Source organism: Globicephala melas, chromosome 14, assembly GCF_963455315.2.
Source record: "Globicephala melas chromosome 14, mGloMel1.2, whole genome shotgun sequence".
Classification (NCBI taxonomy): domain Eukaryota; kingdom Metazoa; phylum Chordata; class Mammalia; order Artiodactyla; family Delphinidae; genus Globicephala; species Globicephala melas.
The window spans coordinates 35,704,120-35,721,443 of NC_083327.1; the positions used below are offsets into that span (position 1 = coordinate 35,704,120).

The following is a 17,324-nucleotide window of genomic DNA, read 5'->3' on the forward strand; positions in this document are numbered from 1 at the left end:
CCCTTAAACTAATTTTTTAAGGTTAAAATACTTTATACAAAATAGTAATTTTTGTGATATCTCCTAAAGCAAGACAAAGAAGCAGCTGCTTTTTTCTCATAAATTAGATCACCACCTCCCAAACTGATACCCAAAGGAATAGTATTTCATGCAATGTTAAACCAAATGCCTTAATTTTTTTTTTTCTTATGGACAAGTTTGAGGAATGATATATTTTCCTCTTAAAGATTTCAGGCTGGGGAGACACACTTTTTAAAGTATGACTATTTTTATTTCCAGGAAGTGGTCTATGGGGGGAAGAACTGCTTGGCAAATGCTGAAATTTCTAATTGTAAGATAAATATGGAGAGTTCACTCATGTGGTCTCTTAGTTTTAGAATCCCAGGTACTCTATTTTCCACAATTACTTTGTAACCAAATTGACAGACAGACAAATAGGTGAGTAATCTGAAGCTTCGGGTCCACTGATTTTTAGGAGGCATCCAAACCAAAAGAGCCCCTGACGATACGATCAGCTGGCTGCGTGGTTAATACGTAAGACAGTAAGCCACCCCTAATAGCTTCCTCACCATAAACAAGGGAGCTAGATGGACGCGCTCCGCCTCCGTGCAGCGCTTACAGTCTATGACTTCATTGCTTATTCCCGTAGACAAATGACAGGACGCAGTGCAGAATGACTGCGCTTCTGGGGTTGCTCCTCAACACAAAGGAACCAGAAATAAAGCCTCTCATTCTTAAATAACATTTATTATTGTGGCAAAGAAGTCTTTTTCAGGAGAACAAGTCTCACATTTATGTAAAGGTGTATTGGTTATAGTTATAGAAGCAAATTTCACTGAGGTGCTCTATATGAAGTATGCCTGACCATGACTCTGAATTCAGCAATCTAAAATTCACAATGTGTTGGCTGCCATTAGCTATTTATCCGAACATGCCTTTTGTTCCTTTTAAAATATGTGCCTGCACAGGGTGGAAAAAGAAACGCCAAGGGCCTGCTAAAAAGGAGAAGCCTAGAAAAGATAAAATTCCCACGGCAGTTCTGTTCAGCTGCAGTCCGCGAGTGCAGGAACAGTGTTCGTGTGGGGAGGCATTACGCCCAGTGGTTTCTCGGTTTTAATGGTGTGAGAGCCCTTGAGGTTTTCCGCAGCGGTCAGAGGCAGTGGGAAATGCCATTTACTGAATCCAGTCGATGTTCAGGCAGCGCGCTATGAATGCAAACATGTCTGACACTTCTTCTATTACTTTGGCCGTGGGCTTCCCAGCCCCGTGGCCCGCCTTGGTGTCCACGTGGATAAGCAGGGGATTGTTCTGCTTCCGACTGCGGCCCACCAGGTACTGAAGGGTGGCAATGAATTTCAGGGAATGAAGCGGGACCACGCGGTCGTCATGGTCCGCAGTGAGGAGAAGCATGGATGGGTACTGGATGTCGTCTGCCTCTGGTAGCCTCACGTTGTGCAGTGGAGAATATCTGAAAGGCAAAGGCACTTTCATGAGGCCGGATATCAAAATAAGAGTTGTGTGTCCACTAGGATAATCACGGGGACCAGTGGGCATAGTGACTTGCGTCGTCTACCTGCCTACCGTCACCAGCAGTGAGGACTGCAGCCAAGTGGTCCATGGGTGACCACTGCAGACTAAGTTACATCACCTCACCGTTTAGGCTGCGACTGGCCAGGGCTATTGGAAGCTGGGGAGCTGTGTCGTTTACTTCGCTCCCACTTTGGAAGCCTGTGTAAGAAAGAAACAGGGCTGTTGAAACAAACCAAAGTATGTACATACTGACTGTCTTGAGGTGAATATTTTCATATTCTTCAGACTAACTTTTTCGCTGCTACAAAGTGGACTGACTGTCCCTTTGTTTATATTTTACATGAAAAGATTTTAATTGAGGTATAGTTGATTTACAATATTAGTTTCAGGTGATTCAATATTTTTATAGATTATACTCCATTTAAAGTTATTATAAAATATTGGCTATATTCCCTGTGCTGTACAATATATCCTTGTAGCTTCTTTTTTTTTTTTTTTTTTTTTTTTTTTTTTGCGGTACGCGGGCCTCTCACTGCTGTGGCCTCTCCCACTGCGGCGCACAGGCTCTGGACGCGCAGGCTCAGCGGCCATGGCTCACGGGCCCAGCTGCTCTGCGGCATGTGGGATCTTCCCGGACCGGGGCACAAACCCGTGTCCCCTGAATCGGCAGGCGGACTCTCAACCACTGCACCACCAGGGAAGCCCTGATTGTTCTTTTAAATCACTGATTGTGAATAGAATGGGTGCAAGCCTTTCTTTTGTTGAAGAACTTGAAATCCAGTGTACAGCAGCTTTTTACCTGTTTAGTATCTATAAAACCTTTATTCTGAGCTCAGCTTGGCAGTCTTAGGAAGACCATGGGTCCCCTCTGGGCCTAGCTTCCTGTCTGAAACCAGGGAACCTAAGCCGCTGACCCCCTGCTGGCTCACAGTCCAGCAGAAAGAAACTGCCTTTGGCCAATGGTGAGAAAGTTAGTGGAGGAGACACCTTCTGAAGCACAAGATCAGTTTCCAGTTAACAAAAAGGTTTTTTAAGAACATAAGTACAATCAAATTAAACAGCGATTGATAATAGTTAAGTGAAAGACATCTCTGGATACTTTTTCTTTACATTTTAGTCCATATGGGTGTCATGTTTTCCAAAGTGTTCAGTATTAATGAATTAAACTGTTTTAGTAGAGTTTTATTTTGGAGGGTAAATAGGCAAAAATAGTAAAATTTCTACTCAGATAACCAAGCTAAGACTAAAACCTTCTGGGGTTTAGTTTCCTAATAGATAAGATGGGGGTACCAATGGGTCTGTTTTCTGCTCTCATTGCAGAGTATTTCTGGATCAACCCCAGTCCTCCAGATAAGGGTTAGTTCTATGGGAAAACATGTCTGGAAACTCTGCCTACTAATAATGCCTCTCCCCACCTCAAGATTCACGTGCCACATTTATACATTCAAGACTGAGAAGTTCTGTAGAAAAAAAGTCTGTTAGGCTTTATTTTTCCCAGCCATTCACAAACTTGGAAATTTAAATTTTGGGGGGCATGGGGGACCCCCTTCAATATATTGGATTGAGCTCTCTGTTCATTGGGAGTAGCAAGTAAGAGGAAAATACAGCTCTGTGGGTGCTAGGTTAAAAAATTATAAAGTCTGAAATAGGAATATCACAGACATCTTGAGAGAAAAAATATTTAGAACTTTTTTTGCTTTCAAATTAATTTCAGAAGTATCAGGTTCCAGCAAATATTTTGTTGCCTTCATTATACAATTAACTCAGTATTTTCAACTGAGTTTAAATGGGACTTATCCCCTGCTAAGTGCATATTTTCTTAAAGTTAATTGGAACTATGGCTTCTTCAAATATTCAGCTTTCACCAGGATGTGTCAGTGAGGCTACCTGTGTATTTTAAAAGCTAAACTTTCCCCCTCCTACAGAACAGAATTGAGTAGTTTAAAAGTATTCAATTAAAAAAATTCAAGTCATTTTAGCGGAATTTCTAAGTGGAGCTAACCATACAAAGCACATCAAATGAAGGGAAAAAACCTGACTCGAGAAATTACTGTATCAAAATTTATAACTGACTGAGGAGACTGGGGAGAGGGGACAGAGGCTGCTGGTGCTATTCCAAGAGTAATTCCTAAATACTGCTGGTAAAAATCCAAAAACCCCTACATGTGGGAAGTAAAGAGAGTGAGGAGCCAAAAAAGAACGTAGCTTGCAGTCTGGAGAATCTAAATGTTTGCCATTTTCTCACTGTTATCGCCAAAGTGTTGAGGGATACGAATATTTCAGTAATGCAACTTGTAGTTTCAAATGTATGTGGTTATACTGAGAGCACAAAAAAAGTTTAACTGTTCTTGCATATATTCCTCTTCATTTCCTTATTTCTTTTTTTTTTTTTTTTGGCGGAGCACAGGCTCTGAACGCGCAGGCTCAGCGGCCACGGCCCACGGGCCCAGCCGCTCCGTGGCACGTGGGATCTTCCCGGACCGGGGCACGAACCCGTGTCCCCTGCATCGGCAGGCGGACTCTCAACCACTGTGCCACCAGGGAAGCCCTTTATTTCTTAATTTAGAAAAAGAAATCCCATATATATGTACGTTATAATGACCTTTTTTAAAAAAATTATTTTTTAATTGCTGCATTAACAAATTACCACAAATTTAGCAGCTTTTAAAAACAACATGGATTTCTTATCTCACAGTTCTATAAGTCAGAAGTCTAGCTTGGCTCAACTGGGTTCTCTGGCTCTCTCAAGGCTGAAATCAAAGTGTTGGCTAGCTGGGCACTTATCAAGAAGTTCTAGAAAAAAATCTACTTCCAGACTCATTCCAGCTGTTGGCAGAATGCATTCAGTTCCCTGTGGCTGTAGGACTGAGGTCCTTGTTTCTTTGATGGCTGTTGGTTGGGGTTGATCTCAGGTCGAACAGCCCCCCTTCCTTCAGTTTCAAAGCCAGCAATGGTGGCTTTAGTCCTCCTCATGCGTCCAATCTCTCTCATCTCCCTTTCTGCTGCATCCCCAACTCCCACCAGAGAAAATGCTCTGCCTTTAAGGGTTTGTCATTAGATTGGGCCCACTCGATAATCCAGGATAATCTCCTTATCCTGGTCAGCTGATTAGTAACCTTAATTTAATCCGCAAAGTCCCTTCACGGAAGTACCTAGATTAGTGGTTGACTGAAGAACCAGGGGACAGGAATCCTGGAGGACCACCTTTAAAATTTTGCCCATCACATCTTTGTAGTTTGTTGTTTTTGTTAAAGACCAGATCAAAACCAGGAAGACAGGTATTCCCACCACTTGCCCTACTTTTGCAGTAAATTACACGCAAATATGAGATATTGAAGGGCATGGAGTCAAACGTTTATCAAACGTTTATCCAGTATTCTGGTATCAAATTGTTAGCAACACAAATATGTCATATGAATTAAAACCTTACTTGATGAGCCATTCAAAGTGTTGTTTGTTGTCTGAGCACCCATAATCAGTGGTCCAGGCGTGACCAATAGTGTATTTATGGAACTTCAGCATGTCCATTACTCCAACTTGGGCAATAACACAACCAAAGAGGTCAGGACGCTGATTTGCACATGCAGCTAAAAATCAAGATAGAAAAGGGAGGTGGTCCATCATTAAACATCTATGTAATAAGCAAAATCAAAACAGAACAAAACAACACTTAAATGCTTTCAGAACCCTGGTTGTCTTTTTTCCAAGAGCACAGAAAGAAACCATCAGAAATCACTTGCCCAACAGCCCACAAGCTTTTCCCCCTCCTTCCAATATATCGGAGGGGTGGGTATTGTCATCAGTAGTAGAGATTTACTCCTCAAAGTGAATCTCAATGGAGGAACATTATATGAAAACCTCTAGGGCTTTCTGCAAAACCTGTGTCCCCTCCTCCCATCCCCAGCTGCTTTCACAGGTGATGCAGGAGGTTAACGAACTTGTTCAGGATCTGAAAACTAGCCTGTGATATCGTGACACAATAAGAAATACCTGTTTACTCTTTGTCCCCAGTTCCTAGAACAGAGCTCCTAAAACTCTTGGAATTTCCTGTGTGACAGGGTGAGAGGAGTGTCTCTCATGATTCATAACTGACCCCTTTCAACCGTCTCTGAGTCCATGCTAATGAGACGGGTCTTGGTGGGTCCCCAGATAGCTTCAGGATGGGGGGTGGCTGCCCAAAGAACCAACCATGTGATTACAGGATTGGATCTTCTGGTCCCACCCCTGACCTCTGGGCAGAGGAGAGGGGGTGGAGATCAAGTTAGTGATGAACGGCTACTGATTTAATCAATCTTGCCTGCATAATAGAACTTCCATAAAATCCACCAAACAATGAAATCTGGAGCTCCTAGGGTGGTGAACACAGGGAGGTGCTGGGATGGTGGTGCGCTAACAGGGAGTGTGGAGGCTCTGCGTGCGCCGCCCATACCTTATCCTATACATCTCTTCCATCTGACTGTTGCCGAGTTCTATCCCTTATAACAAACTGGTAAACGTAAGGAAAGGGGAGGGGGACATGGGAACCCCCGATTTATAGCTGTGAGTCAGAAGTATGGGAGGTCCAGAACTTGTGATTGGTGTCTGCAGTGGGGGCAGTCCTATGGGACTGAGCCCTCACCCTTCTGGGTCTGTGCTAACTCTGGGTAGTGTCAGAACTGAACTGACTTGTAAGACACCCAGGTGGTGTATGGAGAGTTGGAGAATTGGCTGGCGTGGTATGCCCCCCTTCCCACATTTGGCATCAGAAATGTTGTGAGCAGTAACGGCTCATACAGCCCAAAGCAGAATAGCGCCTAAAACCCTGCTCAGAGCTCTAACCGATGCTGACACACCTCCTTGTCCTGTTGTAAGAATACTCTTCTCTGTACACTTAAAAACTTATTTTTTGGAAAATTCAATAAATGTTTATTGAACACCTGCCATGTGCCTGGCACTACGCCTGGGGATATGTCAGTGAATAATTTAGTGGGAAAGATAAAGAAGTGAACAGGCAATTATAGTGTGGCAATCACTACTGTTGAGAAAATACGGGTGCTATGGAAGTAGGGCGTAGGCCAGAGTACGGAGGTTGGGGAGGCTTTGGGAGGAAGTAAGATCAAAGCTGGCACAACTAGGAGTTAGTCAAGGGATGTGAACTTTTGCTGCCTCTGACAAAAAACTGTTCCCACCCCAGTTCTGATTTCAGTGCTGATTCATGATACTGAAACCTGAGTCCTACCCCTGCAGATCCTTTTCTCCCACTCAGAGGTGGGAGGCGCAGGAATCTGGAAACTGTTCTTTTTAATAAGCATCTCAGCATCCTGATGGAGGAACTCCATCTCTGAAGGTCCCTTAAAGGACCTAGTTTGTTAAAAGGCATAAATGAATTCCTGAATATAAAACTCCAAAAATAAAATGGAGTTTTATTGGATGAACCAGTAAGTTACAACACAATTCTCCCACTACTAAAATCAGATGGTATTTTCAATGTCCTTTCCCATTAAAAATTTTAGATTCACCCTTAGTTCTTTTTTTAACACTTCATATTTAATTCATATGCAAATTCAGTTGGCTCAAATTCAAAATATGCCCAGAATCAGACCACTTCTCACTACTTCCATCGCCACACCCAGGTCCAAGCCACCATATTCTCTCCCTGGGACAGAAGCCACCTACCTGGGCTCCTGCTTTTCTGCCCTTGCCTCCCCTTCTGTCTACCCTAACACAGTAACGGGATCAATGCATGATCCCGATTTAAAAAAAACATGTCAAATCATGACACTCCTCTGCTCAAAACTCCCCCAAAAGCTTCTCATTTCACAGAGTAAACCACGCTCTCTGCATGGGCCACGAGGTCCTGCCTGCTCTGGCCTCCCCCCACCCCTAACCTCTCCCATCTCTCTCCCCTGCTCTCTGTGCCCAGCCACAGACATGGGCCTCCGGGGCCCATTGCTGGCCTTGGGCATATCGTCTGCCTCCTCTGACTGGAACAAAAGCTCCACGAAGGCAGAGCTGTTGTCTCTTTCGTTTGCTGACATATGCCCAGTATCTGGAAAAATGCCCAAGCACTTCTTTGTGCTCTATAAATATTTGGCGAGTGAACGAATCAAATTTGTAGTTATTCGGTACGTAAGAATATTCTCCATCTCCTTTCTCGATTTCTTTCCACAAGCCACACGACTTGTGGGATCTTAGTTCCCTGACCAGAGCAGGGATGGAACCCAGGCCCCTGGCAGTGGAAGTGCAGATTCCTAACCACTGGACTGCCAGGTTAGTCCCTCCATTTCTTTCTTTCTTCTTTTTTTAAATTGAAGTATACCTGACTTAAAACATATTAGTCTCAGGTGTAAATCGGTGATTCGGTATTTTTATACATCACAAAGTGATCACCATGGTAAGTCTATTTACAATCTGTCACCACACAAAATTATTAAATATTATTGACTATATTCCCTATGTTATCTGTACATTATAGCTCTGATTTTTTTTTTTTTTTGCGGTACGAGGGCCTCTCACTGCTGTGGCCTCTCCTGTTGCGGAGTACAGGCTCCGGACATGCAGGCTCAGCGGCCATGGCTCACGGGCCAGCCACTCCACGGCATGTGGGATCTTCCCGGACCGGGGCACGAACCCACGTGCCCTGCATCGGCAGGCGGACTCTCAACCACTGCGCCACCAGGGAAGCCCTCATTTTTTAATTGAGTTTGTTTTTGATGTTGAGTTGTATGGGTTCTTTGGATATTTTGGACATTAACCTCTTATCAGATAGATTGTTTGCAAATACCTTCTCACATTCAGTAGGTTGTCTTTTCATTTTGTTGAGTTTTCTTCACTGTGCAAAAGCTTTTTAGGTTGTTATAGTCCCATTTGTTTTTTGCTTTTGTTTCCCTTGCCTGAGGAGACATACCCAAAAGAAGTTTGTGAAGACCAATGTCAAAGAGTGTACTGTGTTTTCTTAGAGTTTTATGGTTTCAGTTCTTACATTTAAATATTTTTTTGAGTTTATTTTCACATATGATGTGAGAAAGCAGTACAGTTTGACTCTCTTGCATGGAGTTGTCCAGGTTTCCCAACACCATTTACTGAAGAGGCTGTCTTTTCCCCATTGTATATTCTTCCTTCCTCTGTTTTAGACTGACCATATATGTGTGGTTTATTTTTGGGTTGTCTATTCTGTTGCATTGATCTATATGTCTGTTTTTGTGCCAGTACCATACTATTTTGCTTACTAGAGTTTGTAGTATAGTTTGAAATCAATGAGCATGATACCTCCAGCTTTGTTCTTCTTTCTCAAGACCGTTTTGGCTATTTGGGGTCTTTTGTGTTTCCAAATAAATTTTAGAATTATTTGTTCTAGTTCTGTGAAAAATGCTACTGGTATTTTGATAGGGACTGCACTGAATCTTGTGCATTGCCTTGGGTAGTAGGGTGATTTTAACAATATTAATTCTTCAAATCCATGAGCATGGCACATCTTTTAATTTGTGTCATCTTCAATTTCATCAGTGTCTTACAGTTTCCAGTGTACAGGTCTTCCACCTCCTTGGTGAGATTTATTCCTAGGTATTTTATTCTTTTTGATGCAATTTTAAATGGGATTGTTTTCTTAATTTCTCCTTCTGATAGTTTAAGGTACAGAAATCCAGATTTCTGTATATTAATTTTGTATCCTGCAACTTTACTGAATTCATTTATTAGTTCTTTGGTGGCATCTTTAGGATTTTCTATACATAGTATGTCATCTGCAAACAGTGGCAGTTTTACTTCGTTTCCAGTTTGAATTCCTTTTATTTCTTTTTCTTGTCCGATTGCTGGGGCTAAGACTCCCAATACAATGTTAATAGAAGTGGTGAGAGTGAGCATTCTTGTCTTGTTCCTCACCTTAGAGGAAATGCTTTTGGCTTTTCACTGTTGAGTATGATGTTAGTGGTGGGCTTGTCATACAAGGCCTTTATTATGTTGAGGTATGTCCCTCTATACCCACTTTGCTAGGAGTTTTTAATCACAAATGGATGTTGAATTTTGTCAAAAGCTTTTTCCACATCTATTGAGATGACCATATGGTTTTTATTCTTCAATTTGTTAATGTGGCTTATCACACTGATTGATTTACAGATATTGAACCATCCTTATATCCCTGGGATAAATCCTACTTGATCGTAGTGTATGATCCTTTTAATGTGTTGTTGAATTTGGTTTGCTAATACTTTGAAGATTTTCACATCTGTGTTCACCAGTGATAATGGCCTATAATTTCCTCTTTTTGTGATGTCTTTGTCTGGTTTTTGTATCAGGGTGATGCTGCTGGCCTTGTAAAGTGAGTTCAGATGTGCTCTTTTCTCTTCAGTTTTTCAGAAGAGTTTGAGAAGATATGTGTTAGCTCTTCTCTAAATGTTCTGTAGAATTCACCTGTGAAGACATCTGGTCATGGACTTTTCATTTGCTGGGAGTTTTTTTTTTTTTTTTTTTTATATTACTGATTCAACTTCATTACTGGTAATTGGTCTGTTCATACTTTCTATTTCTGCCTGATTCAGTCTTGGGAGATTGTAAGTTTCTAGGAATTTATCCATTTCCTGTAGATTGTCCACTTTATTGTGTATAATTAGTCATAGTAATCTTGTATGATCCTTTGCATTTTTGTGGTGTTTGATGTAACTTCTTTTTCATTTCTGATTTTCTTTGGGCCCTCTCTCTGTTTTTCTTTTCTTTCTTTTTTTTTTTTGCGGTACGTGGGCCTCTCACTGTTGTGGCCTCTCCCGTTGCGGAGCACAGGGTCCGGACACGCAGGCTCAGCGGCCATGGCTCACGGGCCCAGCCGCTCCACGGCATGCGGGATCCTCCTGGACCAGGGCACGAACCCGTGTCCCCTGCATCAGCAGGCGGACTCTCAACCACTGCGCCACCAGGGAAGCCCTCTCTGTTTTTCTTGATGAGTCTGGTAAAAGGTTTAGCTTTTTATCTTCTCAAACAACCAGCTCTTAGTTTTATCTATCTTTTCTATTTTTTAGACTCTATTATTGCTCTGATCTTTATTATTTTAATTACTTTAGGTGTTAGGTTAGATTGAGACTTTTCTTGTTTCCTGAGGCAGGCTTATAATGCTATAAAATTCCATCTTAGAACTCCTTTGGCTGCATCCCATTGATTTTGGATCACTGTTTCCATTTTCATTTGTCTCCAGGTATTTTTAAGTTTCCTCTTTGATTTAACAGTGACCCCCCTCCCCCGTTGTTTAGTAGCATATTGTTTAGCCTCCATGTGTTTGTTTTTTGCAGTTTTCTTCTTGTAGTTAGTGTCTAATCATCTTATACTGTTGTGGTTAGAAAAGATGCTTGATGTGACTTTAATCTTCTTAAATTTAGTCAGTCGTGTTTTGTGGCTTAGCATGATCTATCCTGGAGAATGTTCCATGTGCACTTGAAAAGGATGTGTATTCTGCTGCTTTTGGGTGGAATGTTCTTAAAGTCCATCTGATCTAATGTGTCATTTAAAGCCAATATTTACTTAATGATTTTCTGTCTGGAATATCTATCCACTGATGTAAGTAGAGTATTAAAGTTCCCTGTTACTGTTTTACTCTCGACTTCTCCCTTATGTTTGTCAATATTTGCCGTGTACATTTAGGTGCTCCTATGTTGGGTGCATAAATATCTTTCAAATTTTAATTTTATTATAGTTGATTTACAGTGTCTCAGGTGTACAGCAAAGTGATTCATTTATACATATACATATATCCATTCTTTTTCATATTCTTTTCCCATATAGGTTATTACAGAATATGAGTAGAGTTTCCTATGCTATACATTAGGTCCTTGTTGATTATCTATTTTATATATAGTAGTGTGTATTTGTTAATCCCAAACTTCTAATTTATCCCCCCCACCACACACCTTTCCCCTCTGGTAACCATAAGTTTGATTTTGAGATCTGTGAATCTGCTTCTGTTTTGTAAACAAGTTCATTTGTATCGTTTTTTGGGGGTTCCACATATGAGTGATATCATATTGATATTTGTCTGACTTACTGCACTGTTTGACAATCTGTAGGTCCATCCATGTTGCTGCAAATGGCATTATTTCATTTTTTATGGATGAGTAATATTCCATTGTATATATGTACCATGTTGTCTTTATCCATTCCTCTGTCGATGGACAACTAGGTTGCTTCTGTGTTTTGGCTATTGTAAGTAGTGCCACAGTGAACACTGGGGTGCATGTATCTCTTCGAATTATGGTTCTCTCCAGACATATGCCCAGGAGTGTAATTGCTGGATCATATCATAGTTCTATTTTAGTTTTTTAAGCAACCTCCATACTGATCTCCATGGTGGTTGTACAATTTATATTCCCAGCAACAGTGTAGGAGGGTTCCCTTTTCTCCTGGGTGCATAAATATTTATGAATGTTATATCCTCTTCTTGTATTGACCCCTTTATCACATGTAATGCTCTTGTGTTTTGTTACAAACTTTGTCTAAATCTATTTTGTCTGAGTATTGCTACCCCAGCTTCCTTTTTGTTTCCATTTGCATAGAATACCTTTTTCCATCCCCTTACGTTCAGTCTGTGTCTGTCTTTGGATCTGAAGTGAGTCTCTTTCAGGCAGCATATAGTTGGGTCTTATTTTATTATCCATTCAGCCATTCTATCTTTTGATTGGACCATTTACGTTTAAATTAATTGTTGATAGGTATGTACTTACTGCCATTTAAAAAACTTTTCTGGTAGTTTTTGTAGTTCTTTTTTGTTCCTTCTTTTTTGCTCTCTTCCCTTGTGATGTAATGACTATATTTAGTGTTATGTTTGGATTACTTTCTCTTTTTTGCTTGTGTATCTACTATTGATTTTTGGTTTTGGTTATCAGGAGGCTCATACGTAACCACCTCTATATCTTTGTGATTAAGTTGATGATCTCTTAACTTTGAATACTTTCTAATAATATTGCATTTATATCCCCCCTGCCATATTTAATGTTTTGATGTCATATTTTAAAACTTTTTGTTTTGTGTACCAACTTAACTACTATTGTGAATATAGATGATTTTACTACTTTGTCTTTTAAACTTCTTACTGACTTTGTAAGTAGCTGATCTACTATCTTGATGTTTACCTTTACTAATGAGTTTTTTTTCCTTTCATAATTTTCATATTTCTAGTTGTGGTCTTTTTTTTTCCACTTAGAGAAGGCCTTTTAACATTTCTTCTAGAGCCAGGGAAGTTCCCTTATAAGTAACTAGTTGCTTTTCTCTTGCTCCTTTTAAGAGTCTCTGTGTCTGGGTGTGGACCTCTTTGGGTTCATCTTATTTGGGACTCTCTGTGTTTCCTCAACCTAGATGTTTGTTTCCTTTCCCAGGTTCGGGAAGTTTTCAGCTATTTATTCAGATAAGTTCTCTGCCCCTCTCTCTGTTCTTCTTGGTCCCCTAAAATGTGAATGTTAGTTTGCCTGATGTTGTCTCAGAGGTCTCTTAAGCTATTCTCATTTTTTAGAATGGTTTTTTCTGTTCAGCTTGGATGATTTTCATTATTCTGTTTTCCAGGTCTCTGATCCATTCCTCTGTATCATCTAATCTATTGTTGATTCCTACTAGTATATTTCTTATTTCAGTTACTGTATTCTTCACCTCTTTTCGGCTCTTCTTTATATTTTCTAACTTTCTGTTAAATGTCTCATTGTCTTCATCCATTCTTCTCCTGAGTTTGTTGAGCATCTTTGTAATCATTACCTGAACTCTTTATTGGATAAGATTACTTATCTCCACTTTGCTTAGTTCTTTTCCTGGGGTTTTAGCTTGCTCCTTCGTTTAAGAACATAGTTCTGTCTTCTAATTTTGCCTAATTCTCTGTGTTTATTTCTGTGTATTAGGTAGGTTGGTTATGTTTTCTGAGCTTGGATAAGTATCCTTAATATAGGTGATATCCTGTAGGGCCCAGCAGCAGACTTCCCTCTGGTGACCAGTTACATGCTCTAGGGGTGCCTCCTATGTAGGCTGCACGGGCCCTTCTGTTGGGGCAGGGCCAACTATTCTGGGCATGCTGATAGGCAAGGTCTGATCTCTGCATGACCAGAGCTGGTGCCAGTCTGCTGGTGGTGCAGCGCTAATAGCCAGAGAGAGGATCCAGAATGGTGCTTGTCAGCACCAGTGTCCCTGTGGTAGAACGAGTTCCCCAAAATGTCTGCCACCAGCACCTGTGTCCCCAGTAGGAGTCCCAGTTGCCTCCTGCCCCTCTGAGAGGCTCTTCAAGGTTAGCAAAGGAATCTGACCAGGCTCCTTTCAAATGACTGCCTCTGTGCCAGGACTCAGAGCATGTGAGATTTTGTGTGCACCCTTTGAGAGTGGAGTCTCTATTTCCCACAGCCCTCTGGCTCTCATCAAAGTAAGCCCCACTGGCCTTCAGAGCCAGATGTTCTAGGGGCTCTTTTCCTGGTGTAGGACCTCTGGACTGGGGAGCCTGATGTGGGTCTCAAACCCCTCTCTCCTTGGGAAGGAACTCAGCAATTGTGATTATCCTCCCATTTGTGGTTTACCTGCCCGAGGTTGTGGGTCTTGACTATACTGTGCATCTGCCCCTCCTTACCCATCTCATTGTGGTTCCTTCTTTATATCTTTGGTTGTGGAAAATCTTTTCTATTAGTCTTCAGGTTGTTCTCATACATAGTTGTTCTGTAAATAGTTGTAATTTGGGTGTGCCCGTGGAAGGAGGTGAGCTCAGGGGTTTTCCTACTTTGCCATCTCGGCCACATCTCTACCCTTTCCAAATTTAAACAAATTATTTGGACATATATATATTTTACCTCCCTGGGAAAATGTTTTTTCCAAGACTGTATTCCATTGGGGTAAAGAAGTAATAAGGACAGGAATTCAGGTTTTGACACAAGTCAGTAAATTTCAAAGACAAGGAAACGGAGTGAATGTGACAAGATCCCCTGACAACAGTGGACGGAAAGCTAAAAATGGTCACATGTGCTTTTTAGGGTGAGTCTATCTGTGCTCTTCTCCATTTGTACAACGGCCCCTCGTATCCTAATGACACTGGATGTAGGACCCAGCAAGCAAAGTTCAGGACCACTATAAATGTTCATTACAATGTTAAGTACTGTTGAGAGATGAAAAGAAAAGTAAAAATTCATTAACTACCAAAAATTAGGAAAATCCACTTAGAGGCAGTGCCACATAGAGATTAAAAGAGCAGAATCTAAAGCCACGGTGCTAAGCGTCAACCCCAGCACCACCATCACACTAGCTACTCAACCTCTTCAGTGCCCCAGCGTCCTCCTCTGTAAAATGGGGATAATACCTGTCCCCATCTCCCAGGCCATGTGCATGTCAAGGGCTCAGCACTGAGCCTGGCAAGGTGCTCAGCAAGGGTGAACATTGCTGTGAACTATTTCATGACTATGAAGCTGTGGATCCATCTTTGCGTGTACCTCATTGTCCTTCATGACTTATTTCTCTGAACCCACAGCATCTAGCATCCCATGGCATAGGTATTCAACAAATGTTTAGTGGTGATCACAGCTTACAAGTTCTGGGTAACACAGTCAGAGGTGTGTTATTAGGCTCAGGCATGTGCTGACTGAACCCTAGAGACCTGTGGGTCCAGTCTGTGGGGAGCGGGAGAGGGAAGGGTAAGAATTGCAGTCCAGTCCGATAGAGCTCAGAACAGGGAGGAGGAAGGGCTTTTCAGGCTATGATGAGTTGAGTCAGTAGTTGTGTCTTCAAATGTCATTAATTAGATGCCCAAATACAAATGGGTTTTGCTTTTTCTGTACCACTGCTCCCATCCATGAGCCAAAGTAAATCAGAGTACCTGAAAACTCCAAGAGTTAACTAGTAAAGTACTATGAATAAGAAACCCAGTTCTCACCTACTAAGAGGCCCCCATTTGAACCTCCATTAATAGTCAGCCTCTTGGGAGACGTGTAACCTTCCTTGATAAGATATTCAGCAGCACACTGGAAGTCGTCAAAGCAGTTTTGTTTGTTGGCCAAGATACCACCTACAATGTGCCAAAGTGAAAGATAGTTAATTAACAAAACAGAAAAAAAAATCACATTTTAACCTAAGGGGAATTCAAATGATGATAGGGCATAGTTTCAACTACTGATCAACTTAAACAATGGACTACCACTACATTTAGAAAAATGCCTCCATTTAAATTTTGTTATGCATTGTGGAAATCCATCATCAGTACCACAACTGCTAATCCATATGGTGCCTTTGTATTTTTCTAAAACCTCTTAGAACTTAAAAGGCAAATGCCCCAAAGGGAAGAGATGATCTGTTATGACGTCAGACAACCATGAGAATGAAAATGTGAAAGCATGTCAACAAAAAGAACCTGTGTCTTGGGAGGAGCTGGACTCAAAACTGACACAAGACCCAGAGCAGAGTCCAGTCCTCGAGTTCCACACAGCATGCGACAATGGGGACGAGTGCGCTGCCCCCTCCCTGGGAAGATGAAAGTGCTCTGCGCGGACTTCCCTGGTGGTGCAGTGGTTAAGAATCTGCCTGCCAGTTCAGGGGACACGGGTTCAATCCCTGGCCCAGGAAGATCCCACATGCCACGGAGCAACTAAGCCCGTGCGCCACAACTACTGAAGCCTGCGCTCCGCAACGAGAGAAGCCACTGCAATGAGCAGCCCGCGCACCACAACGAAGAGTAGCCCCTGCTCGCCAGAACTAGAGAAAAGCCTGTGCACAGCAACGAAGACTCAACGCAGCCAAAAATAAAATATAAAATAAATAAATTTAAAAATAAAGAAAGTGCTCTGTGCAGAGAGGTGCACTTCTCACCCCTCCTCTCTGCCGGAGTCTGAGGTGGGGACGTGATTACGAGAAGGAAGCTCTCTGACTTTGCCCACGGGTACTTAAGGAACTCAGGTAGGAATTAGGTGGGGACGTGGTGCTGCACAGAGCAGCCCATTAGTTTCTCTATGCTTGAATGAAGAGGATCTCAAGCATCTCCTCAGAGAATCTGGGCTTTCTCATCTAGAAGCCATTCCAGTGTAGAGCCAAACAAAGAAACCACTTAAAGAGAGGAACATTTGTAAGGCCTTGTAATATCCAAAAGTAAAGGCCAAAAGTCAAAGTCATGCCCGCAAAGGAACGGATGTCTGAAATAACTGCCAATGAAATGAACAAAAAGCAGACATAGATCTAATTAGCTATTTGAGATTAACCATTTTTGCAGAAATTCAATTAAAGATGAAGCAGCGCTACTGAAGAAATTTTTTTCAGAAGAAATTTTTTCATATCAAAACAAATGTTATTAAGATTTTAATAAGAAAGTATTGGTGAATTAAGATGGCTAGGATTACTTAGTTTCCAGGAATAATAATATTTTTGAAGAGCATTAAATTTTAAACTCAATTAACAGAATGAAATCTAGATTTATCGAGGTTCAGTATGCTAGGGTCTAACTAGAAAAGTTCCATTTCAGGCCCTTTCACTGCCTAAATTAGGAGAAAGTTTATGATCAGTCTAAACAGAGGTAATCAACTTTTAGCTTCAGTCAAGCTGCAAACTCCCCCACCCCCCAAGACTTCTGGATAATAACTTGGTTATAATTAATACAGAGATGAAAGAGTTGACCAAGACCAAGGGCACTCTTCCCTACCAGAGCATGGTGGACACCTGAGGACCAGAGGAATTCTATGGCAAAGAACTTGGGTTCTTTGAGGAGACGGCCACTGGGTCAGGAGTCCGTGCAGGTGGGTGTTTAAGTGTGTTCATTAAACATTTTTAACCAGGAAATTGGGTGAGTCAAGGGGTTCAGACTTAGCATATGGATTTGGGATGTACATCCAACATAA

General features: G+C 41.6%; 1 protein-coding gene across 1 annotated transcript in view; it reads right to left on the reverse strand.

Moving 5' to 3' along the window:
* Window positions 1-298: 298 nt before the first annotated feature.
* The window catches only part of PREP (prolyl endopeptidase), a 136,825-nt gene continuing 119,799 nt past the window's right edge, over window positions 299-17,324 (reverse strand). The window contains exons 13-15 of the mRNA XM_030882944.3: window positions 15,377-15,508; window positions 4,961-5,117; window positions 299-1,468 (exon numbers count right to left, since the gene is read on the reverse strand). Of these exons, the coding sequence (XP_030738804.1) occupies window positions 1,174-1,468; window positions 4,961-5,117; window positions 15,377-15,508 (584 nt within the window). The 3' untranslated portion in view covers window positions 299-1,173. The remainder of the gene's footprint in view (window positions 1,469-4,960; window positions 5,118-15,376; window positions 15,509-17,324) is intronic.